The 9,954-nt window shown below is 40.9% G+C and overlaps 1 protein-coding gene across 1 annotated transcript in view; it reads left to right on the top strand.

Moving 5' to 3' along the window:
• LOC311057777 (hexokinase-4-like) overlaps positions 1-9,592 on the top strand; it is a 58,075-nt gene extending 48,483 nt beyond the window's left edge. The window contains exon 11 of the mRNA XM_084074860.1: positions 7,448-9,592. Within this exon, the coding sequence (XP_083930986.1) occupies positions 7,448-7,646 (199 nt within the window). The 3' untranslated portion in view covers positions 7,647-9,592. The remainder of the gene's footprint in view (positions 1-7,447) is intronic.
• Positions 9,593-9,954: the final 362 nt, after the last annotated feature.

Here is a 9,954-nt window from a genome sequence, read left to right on the forward strand (position 1 = left end):
CTCATCCTGTATGGCAGGGGTCTTCAACAGGGGGTCCGGGACCCCTAGGGGGTCCTCAGAGCTACTACAGGGGGTCCGCAAAATCTTTGTCCGTGTGTCCGTCTGTCTGTATGTACAATGTATATCCAATAAACAAACATTGATGACGACATCAATACGGGGCTCATCAAAGGCACCACTCTCTTCACACAGTGATTTTTTTTTTTACATTAACCACTTGAACCCTAGCATCCCTTTTCTGAGGAGAACTTTGGCCAAAAATAGCCGATCTACAAGCTCACAACGCCTCGCGCTGCGAGGCGTTGTGGGCTTGTAGATCAGCTATTTTTGGTAAAGAGATTATAGGTGTAGAGGGAAAACAGAGCAGACCAAGTAAAAAAAAAAAAGTTGAATCTGAACTTTATATAATATAGAGGGGGTCCCTGCTTCATCTCTCTCTCAGCTAGGGGGTCCTTAGCCTGAAAAACGTTGAAGACCCCTGCTGTATGGCTTTATATTTTGTCGCTCTCGGGGTGGAAACCTTGTATGTTCAAAACTGTTACTTTTCAGGAAATGGAGAAAAAAAAGAACCTGTTTTTCATTGGGTACTTTTCTTTATATATATATATAGATATATACATTTTTTTGGTGCTTTTCTGCCTTTATTTTGGATAGTACAGTAGAGACAGACAGGACACAGGGAGAGAGAGACAGGCAGTGACATGCAGCGAAGGTCGTCGGGCCCGGGAATCGAACCCATTAGAGCCTATATGTGGTATTCGCCACTTTCACTTTTAAAAAATGTTCAAAACAATTTAAAAATAGCGGATCTACGAACTCACAACGCATCGCAATGCAACGCATTGTGAGCTTTTAGATCGTCTGTTTGTTACTTTTGCATGACGTTTTTGTACAAAGAAGTAGAGCATCAATTTTACAATAAAAAGAAAAAGAAATATAAAGATACAAGGTTTCTGCCTGACAGCGACCTTTGCCTCTCTCTCTCTCTCTCTCTCTCTCTCTCTCTCTCTCTCTCTCTCTCTCTCTCTCTCTCTCTCTCTCTCTCTCTCTCTCTCTCTCTCTCTCTCTCTCTCTCTCTCTCTCTCTCTCTCTCTCTCTCTCTCTCTCTCTCTCTCTCTCTCTCTCTCTCTCTGTGTGTGTCTGTCAGGGAACTGGTCTGTCAAGCTTCAAGAAGAATCCAGATTTTCTGTAGTTGTAGTTGCTGTCGGGCAGAAACCTCTTATCTCCATATTTCAACTTACGTTTGTGAATTAATGCGACAAGAGAATTAATCAGACAAGAGTGTCGCTCAAAAGTAGCGAAAATACCCGTTCTACAAGCTCATCATGTTCAACGATAAATGTGCTTTTAGATCTGCTATTTTCGTAGCGGCAATAACGACAATAACAAAGAGATAATTAAGAATAACTGCAGTAGTAACAAAAGAAATAGCATAGCATGTACATTCATTATTTTTTTTATAACTTTGAGGTGCATGGGTACTACTTCTAGATATTATATCCATATATTTACGTATCTATTTACGTTTAATACATCATATGTACACTTAGGTGCACATATGCTTGTGTTAGGTTTCCTGGGTGTGTGTTTTTATGTGTTTACATTTTAGAGTAGGTGTGTGAGGGAGGGGTGCTGTGTGTGTGTGTGTGTGTGTGTGTGTGTGTGTGTGTGTGTGTGTGTGTGTGTGTGTGTGTGTGTGTGTGTGTGTGTGTGTGTGTGTGTGTGTGTGTGTGTGTGTGTGTGTCTGCGTGCGTGTCTGCGTGTCTGCGTGCGTGCGTGCGTGCGTGCGGTACGCAGTCAGACAGGTAACAGGCCTACAGTGTCATATGATTCATAACCTGGATGCCTGGGGGAGTGATTAGCTTTTCCGTTCCGCAGCACACTGACTGCCCTTGATCTTGTCATTCAAAAGCCTACCTGCCTGAGGGGAAGTACAGTACTGTAGAGAGGGGGGGGGGGGTACAGTACTGTAGCTGCTGCGTAGCCTACTGCCCTTGGTCGTCTGTCCCTGACAGTCGTGGAAAAAGCACTCGCATTTTCTACTTATGTAAAAGTATCAATACTGCAATGTAGAAATACTCTGTTACAAGTAAACGGCCCGTGTTCAAAATGTTACCTGAGTAAGGGTACAAATGTATTGGCATCAAAATATACTTAAAGTACCAAAAGTACTAAAATGTTTGAAAATAGCAGATCTACAAGCTTAGTTACTTTAGTCCACTGGTCCCTGCTCTGCTCTGCCTGGCATCAAGCCCAGAGTTGCTGGTCCATTCTGTCTACATACAATAACACAGCACTATGAAATAAATCAAGGTTGAAGCTAGGCTGTTTATTGTTTCCTCTTTACTCTTTAGTGTACAGGTACATACTGTAATAGTGAAAAATGTTTTTTGTTCGTTTCCACAGACATTGCAGAGGCATAGTAACATTAGTAAACAAAAATAGTGATAGGAAACATAATATGTACACTTAGGTGCACATTATGTTTGTGTTAGGTTTCCTGGGTGTGTGTTTTATGTGTTTACATTTTATAGTAGGTGTGTGAGCGAGGGGTGCTGTGTGTGTGTGTGTGTGTGTGTGTGTGTGTGTGTGTGTGTGTGTGTGTGTGTGTGTGTGTGTGTGTGTGTGTGTGTGTGTGTGTGTGTGTGTGTGTGCGCGTGTGTGTGTGTGTGTGTTTGTGTGTGTGTGTGTGTGTGTGTGTGTGTGTGTGTGTGTGTGTGTGTGTGTGTGTGTGTGTGTGTGTGTGTGTGTGTGTGTGTGTGTGTGTGTGTGTGTGTGTGTGTGTGTGTGTGGGTTCCCAAACTATGGGTTTTATTTAATATATAAATAAAAGTGCCTTAAAAGGACTGTTCCGTGAGTGCTGGTATTCTCTTATTGAGATTTATTGTATAGTTACTTTTCCAGACCGTGCACCCGGTAAGAAAGTTGAGTAGTGTTGAAAAGAGTCAGAGTCGCGCTCGCACCCTTTATTTGAAGAGATACACAAACAAACATAACAATTGGTTCCACTGGGGTTTGAACCCAGGACCTTCTGCGTGTAAAGCAGACGTGATAACGACTACACCATAGAACCTGTTTGTTGACTGGGTTCTGACATTAGAACTCATGTCGGAACCCAATCAGCTAACAGGTTTTATGGTGTAGTGCAGTGTGCAATGAAATTGTGCCAGGGACAATTTCATTGACAGAATATTGTTTTTGGTTGTTAGACTACATTTATTAGTACAGAATTCAAACTTATTTGAATAGTCATTCTTATACATTTTCTCATTTGGTTTTAACTTAATGTGGTTTTAACTTTTTCCTCATTTTACTGAGGACCCCTTTGAACCCCCTTAAGGACCCCTGGGGGTCCCCGGATTCCATTTTGAGAACGACTTGTGTGTTGAAGTTTTTGTATGAACAGGTTCTATGGTGTAGTGGTTATCACGTCTGCTTTACACGCAGAAGGTCCTGGGTTCGATCCCCAGTAGAACCTGTGCTTTAGTGTTTCATGGTAACATGATGGTTGTAGATTGTTTGTTCTCAGTCCTCGGTTTCTCTGTCTGAAAGTCAGTTAAACAAAGATCCTTAATTCATTTTGCTGGGGACCCACTGGAGCCCCACGAAGGACCTCTGGCGGTCCCTGGACCCCACTTTGAGAACCACTGCACCACACCTGCTTGCCATTTGGTGTGCGTGTGCATACTCAAACATGTTCTATAGTGTAGTGGTTATCATGTCTGAACCCACTTAACACACAGGTTCTATGGTGTAGTGGTTATCACGTCTGCTTTACACGCAGAAGGTCCTGGGTTCGACCCCCAGTAGAACCTGTGCTTTATTGTCTCATGGTAACATAATACAAGCCCTGGAACCCCCTGAAGGACCTCTGGGGGTCACCAGACCCCACTTTGAGAATCACCAACCTAGAGCATGTACTGTAGCGGCTCAACCCTTGGTTGTCTGTCGCTGGTACTCTGCCTGACATCAAGCCCAGGAGATGCTGGTCCATTCTGTCTACACAGTAACACAGTAGTACTATGAAATCGTCTCTGTCGGGTGGAAACCTCATACAATATGTCCAGAACCAACCTGATCTCACACAACATAGGTGAAATAGCACGGATGTCATTCCGTACATAGACGACTAGAAACCCCGTGCATAGCCGCCTCGTATCCCCTCTATGGACTTTACCATGTCGGAGGCGCAAAGGTTTGCACAAATTGTCAAGATTTTTCAATAATAGCAGATCCACAAGCTCATATGAGCTTTTATATCTGCAATTTTTTAATTGCCAAAGTATAAAAGGTTAAAATTATTGTCATCCTATATTAACACATTTTGCTGGGGACCCCCTGGAACCCCCCCAAGGACCCCAATGCTTTAGGCAAGGCAGAGATACACAAATAAACAATTGGTTCTACTAGGGATTGAACCCAGGACCTTCTGCGTGTAAAGCAGACGTGATAACGACTACACCATAGAACCTGTTTGTTAACAGGGTTCTGACATTAGAACTCATGTCGGAACCCAATCAGCTAACAGGTTTTATGGTGTAGTGCAGTGTGCAATGAAATTGTGCCAGGGACAATTTCATTGACAGAATATTGTTTTTGGTTGTCAGACTACATTTATTAGTACAGAATTCTAACTTATTTGAATAGTCATTCTTACACATTCTCTCATTTGGTTTTAACTTAATTTGGTTTGAACCTTTTCTCATTTTACTGAGGACCCCTTGAACCCCCTCAAGGACCCCTGGGGGTCCCCGCATTCCATTTTAAGAACGATTGGTGTGTTGACGTTTCTGTTTGAACAGGTTCTATGGTGTAGTGGTTATCACGTCTGCTTTACACGCAGAAGGTCCTGGGTTCAAACCCCAGTAGAGCCTGTGCTTTAGTGTTTAATGGTAACGTGATGGTTGTAGATTGTTTGTTCTCAGTCCTCGGTTTCTCTGTCTGAAAGTCAGTTAAACAAAGATCCTTAATTAATTTTGCTGGGGACCCACTGGAGCCGCACGAAGGACCTCTGGCGGTCCATGGACCCCACTTTGAGAACCACTGCACCACACCTGCTTGCCATTTGGTGTGCATACTCAAACATGTTCTATGGTGTAGTGGTTATCATGTCTGAACCCACCGAATAAACAGGTTCTATTGTGTAGTGGTTATCATGTCTGAACTCAGTAGACAGACAGGTTCTATGGTGTAGTGGTTATCATGTCTAAACCCTCCCAATAAACAGGTTCTATGGTGTAGTGGTTATCACATCTGCTTTACACGCAGAAGGTCCTGGGTTCAAGCCTCAGTAGAACCTGTGCATTATTGTGTCATGGTAACATAATTCAAGGCCAAGGACCCCCTGGTGGTCACCAGGCCTCACTTTGAGAATCACCAATGTAGAGGAAATATTGTACATGTACGGGTGGCAGTGGCTCAGGCGTACAGTGGCCGGACAGGATCCGAGAGGTTTCACAATCCCGAGTTTCCCCAGAGTTAGCGTCGACGTGTCCTTGAGCAAGACGCTGAACCCCTAATTGCACCCTGATGTGCAGGTTGGTGCTTTGAATGGTTTCCTCCGCCATCGGTGTGTGTGTGAATGGGTGAATCTAATGCACAATCTATGTAAAGCACTTTGGATTAATGCACCATTTACCGTTTTACTGCTGCTGCATAGCCTTCTGCCCTTGGTCGTCTGTCCCTAGTACTCTGCCTGACATCAAGCCCAGGAGATGCTGCTGGTCCATTCTGTCTACAGTGACACAGCACTATGAAATCATCTGTCGGGTGGAAACCTCATAGCCTGGAAACCAGACGAATCTGCCATTGCAACAAAAAAAAATGCCCTTGGCATATTTGGTCTGGCACCGCTCAGTTGTGATTGGATTTCACTCCCTCCGAAGTAGTGAGGGACCAATCATGGCCCAGTATGCAAATATGGGGTGGGTTTATCATCAGAGGCATCTTTTTAATTCGCCCCTTGGAAATGCAGGTTCCACACAGAGATTCCAGACTAATGTCTACGCAGTGATATTAGTCTGGCCATGCCAGGCTAGAAACCTCATATGTCCAAAACTGTTTCTTTTCAGGATTTAAAAAAATAGCAATAGTAGCTGTTACGGCCAACCGTATTTCGTATTAGTTATTTCTTTAGATAGTATAGTATAGTAGTTGTGTGTTGGTGTATTCTTTCATTCTTGTCTCTAAGGTGGAGAATTGGTAGTGCTGCTGATTGCTGCTGAATGTCGGACAGCTGTGGGGAATCGGCCGTGCCACTGATTCGCTGGTTCACTAATGATCATGGTTGCTGATTGGGCGTGGCCACTTCTGCTCCTCTATAAATACTCAGTGTGAAATCATTGCTGCAGAGGACTGTCAGCTTACTTATGCTGTCTTTCTTTAAAGGGTAAGACCACTTTGGTAGAGGTTTGGGTTGTGTAATTACCTTGCCATGATGTAACTCCAAAGGTGGACAAGAAATCAAAAATAATTGCTCCATTGATTAGAAATTGATAATTCAAAATTTGCTCCTCATTGACTTACATTGTACGGTAAAACAGCTCTTAAACTCACTCTTTTAGCACGTAAACAAACACGAACAAAGCTGATTCAGACAATATAGAGCATCACCGAACCCAGTACTGTTTTTTATTTTAATAAAAATGTTAACTTCCTACTTATTTTACTATTTGAAGATCCGGATCCGGATCCGCGAATCCAGTCCAGGTTTTCTTCTTACTAAAAATAGCAAAATCAACAGGAAGTTAACATTTTTATAAAAAATAAAAACAGTACTGGGTTTGGTGATGTTCTGTATTGTCTGAATCAACTTGTTTGCGTTTGTTTATGTGCTAAAAGAGTGACTTTGAGAGCTGTTTTATCATACAATGTAAGTCAATGAGGAGCATATTTTGAATTATCAATTTCTAATCAATGGAGCAATTATTTTTGATTTCTTGTCCACCTTTGGAGTTACATCATGGCAAGGTAACTACACAACCCAAACCTCTACCAAAGTGGTCTTACCCTTTAAGAAAGACCAGAGACTATGACCCTTTGATTCTTTGTCTTATGTTTTGATGTTGTGTTTAGTTTAGTTGTTTCATGTTATAGGTTAGGCATCTCCAGTTTATTTATATTTTTGTACCTCTTTTCACATTTTTGGGTATAATAAATATATATTCATTTTTAAATCCTTTGTCCTCTTGCATTTTATGTTGCTTCCCCTAACCCTAGACTAGGGGTCGTAACAGTAGCAGATCTACAAACGTTTTGAGCTTTTGGATCTGCTACTTGTTAATTTACGAAACAAACACAAAACATTTTATGAAAAAAAATGGATATAAGAGGTTTCTGCCCCGACAGCAACGATATCAAGGTTGAAGGCTCTTTATTGTCATCATTTTGTGTACAGGTACATAATAGTAAAAATTGCTTTTCCCCCCTCCCCTCTCCTCCCCTCCAGTTTTAGTGAGCGGCTGAAGTCGGCGGTGCGAGTCCTGGCGCCCCGCTGTGACATCAACTTCATGGTGTCAGAGGACGGCAGCGGGAAGGGTGCGGCCATGGTGGCGGCCGTGGCCCAGCGCCTGGGCCTCATGTCCCGCCTGCTGGAGGACAGCGAGGGAGAGGACGACGACGAGGAAGACGACGATGAAGATTCATGAGTCTTAACACCACCTGGGTGGGATGGGTTGTTTTCAGTGGTGGTACTTAAAGGTAGGGTAAGTGATATTTTTTGGTTAAAACTATTTTTAAAAGTATTTTGTTAAAAGGTTAAAATACTATATTCTGATAGTAATCATTGCTATAGAGTGTTTGTTCAGTAACAGGAGTCTCCCCGTCTCTCCAGCTCTTTAATAAACAGAAAATACATTTTTTGGTAGGTGTCAAAATCTCAGCCAATCAGGAGAAAGTACCCATTTTTAAGCTTAATTTGTATAGTGTTCCAGTTCCAATTTTGCCTGCTCATTTCTTAGTGTCATCACTTCCAATTTCACTTGTTTAATCTGTATCCTGATTGACTTCTCTGTCCTGGTTAGATAAAATTGGAAATGAAACTGAAACTGAAACGAAAATGCATTTTCTGTTTAATAAAGAGGTGGAGAGACAAGGAGACTCCTAATACTGAACAAACACTCTATAGCAATGAGTACTATCAGAATATAGAGCTATTTAACAATTATTTTAACCAACGCAAATCACTTACCCTACCTTTAAAGTAATACTAGGTAACGTTTTCAGTAAAACTAAAGTTAAATTGTATATCTTTTGTGAGTGGCAAATGTTTCACAACACCCACTCCATGAATTTCACCCCCGAAAGCCTTTTATTTATATATTTTCTATTGAACGCTGTCGAGCATGACTTTCCCTCGAAAATGACATCATCTGGCCGGAAAATGGAAGCGGAAATGCACCGGGTTCCTGTTTGGCCAGGAACTACCGCGCTGGTTTCCTGTTTGGCCAGGAACTACCGCGCTAATAACTAAAGGAAACTCACGCTGATTTTAAGAGATTGTATGATTTGAAGAACGGAAAAAAAACAGAAAAAGAAAACACAGCTCACGGTAACTAAAGCTCCACTGGCTAAGAGAAACGATCCACAGATCGTATAAAACAATTAAAAGAACGCTTTTTGAATCACTTCCGTCTTCCGGTGAAAACGAATGGAATTCTGGGTAACGCAGTAATAAAGAAACGGCCTGCAGTGACGGTAATGACCAGCAGAGGCTGCTAAAAGTCGTTTTTTGGAAATTTGCACAGAACAACTTTAAATAAAAGTATCAATACTGCAATGTAGAAATAGTCTGTTACAAGTAAAAGTCCTGAATTGAAAATTTACTTGAGTAAAAGTACAAAAGTATTGATATCAAAAATGTACTTAAAGTACCAAAAGTAGAAAGTACTCATTATGCAGAAAGTCTTCAAGTGTATAAAATGTATAAAAATCCTTTGAAAATAGCCAACGTTTAAATATGGCTGAAGTGGTTAATTTATGTTTTGTAATAATAATCAAAATCTACAAAGTAACTAGTTAACTAAAGTTTTCAAAAAATTGTGGTGGAGTAAAAGTACAATATTTGCTTCTGAGATGTAGTGCAGTAGAAGTAAAAGTATTGAAAATTGGAAATACTCCAGTAAAGTAAAAAATACCTCAAAATTGTAGTTGGTTGTCACTTTGTTGTGAATGAACTCATTTTGTCAAAACTCATTCAGAAATATCAAACTATGAGGTTTGGTATGTCAAGGCACAATGGTATACTGTGCAAATTGTATGAATTATCTTTTAATTTACTATATCAGAACGTTGTGTGCACTCATTTCCCTGTTTGTTCGGCTAACTACTGCTTTAGATAACATCTTAATGAAACATATTATTCTTTATTCACCATAAAGATAATGTTATACAAACAGAAATTCTCCTTGTATTGAAGCCAGAGTAAATCAAATGTAAATAAAATAAAATAAGAGTTATTTGAGGAGTGAAGTATTCCATTAAATGTGTGGAATAGAGTATATTCATAATCATATATTATAATATAAACCAACTATGTCCAAAATATGAACTTTTCAGGAAATGAATAAAACCACGTTTTTTTAAAACAATACAATTGTGCCGCATCAGAGTTTGTATGGTGACTTTATACATTGTCAGATACTTGCATGTGTCATTATTACATTATCACTTTTTGCCCAAAGTAAAGGTGAGTTAGGAGGGTTTGACCAGTGAATGTGGAGATGGTTGTTGACTGTATGTCCTTCATTGATTAGAATGACGAAGTCAGACGGAAAACAAATCTGAGTTGGAGTAAGGTGGCCTGACCGACAGTTTGAGGATCCAATGAAGTAAGGAGGTTTAGGCTTTTTAATACTTTTCATTGGGTCAATATTTGTAAAACCCACACACAGACGTAAAGGGTGTTCAACAGCACTGATTTATTAAAGAAAACGGAGAAAACGGAAGTTAATTGAA

Source organism: Gymnoscopelus microlampas (genome assembly GCF_963454915.1).
Source record: "Gymnoscopelus microlampas genome assembly, chromosome: 12".
Lineage (NCBI taxonomy): Eukaryota > Metazoa > Chordata > Actinopteri > Myctophiformes > Myctophidae > Gymnoscopelus > Gymnoscopelus microlampas.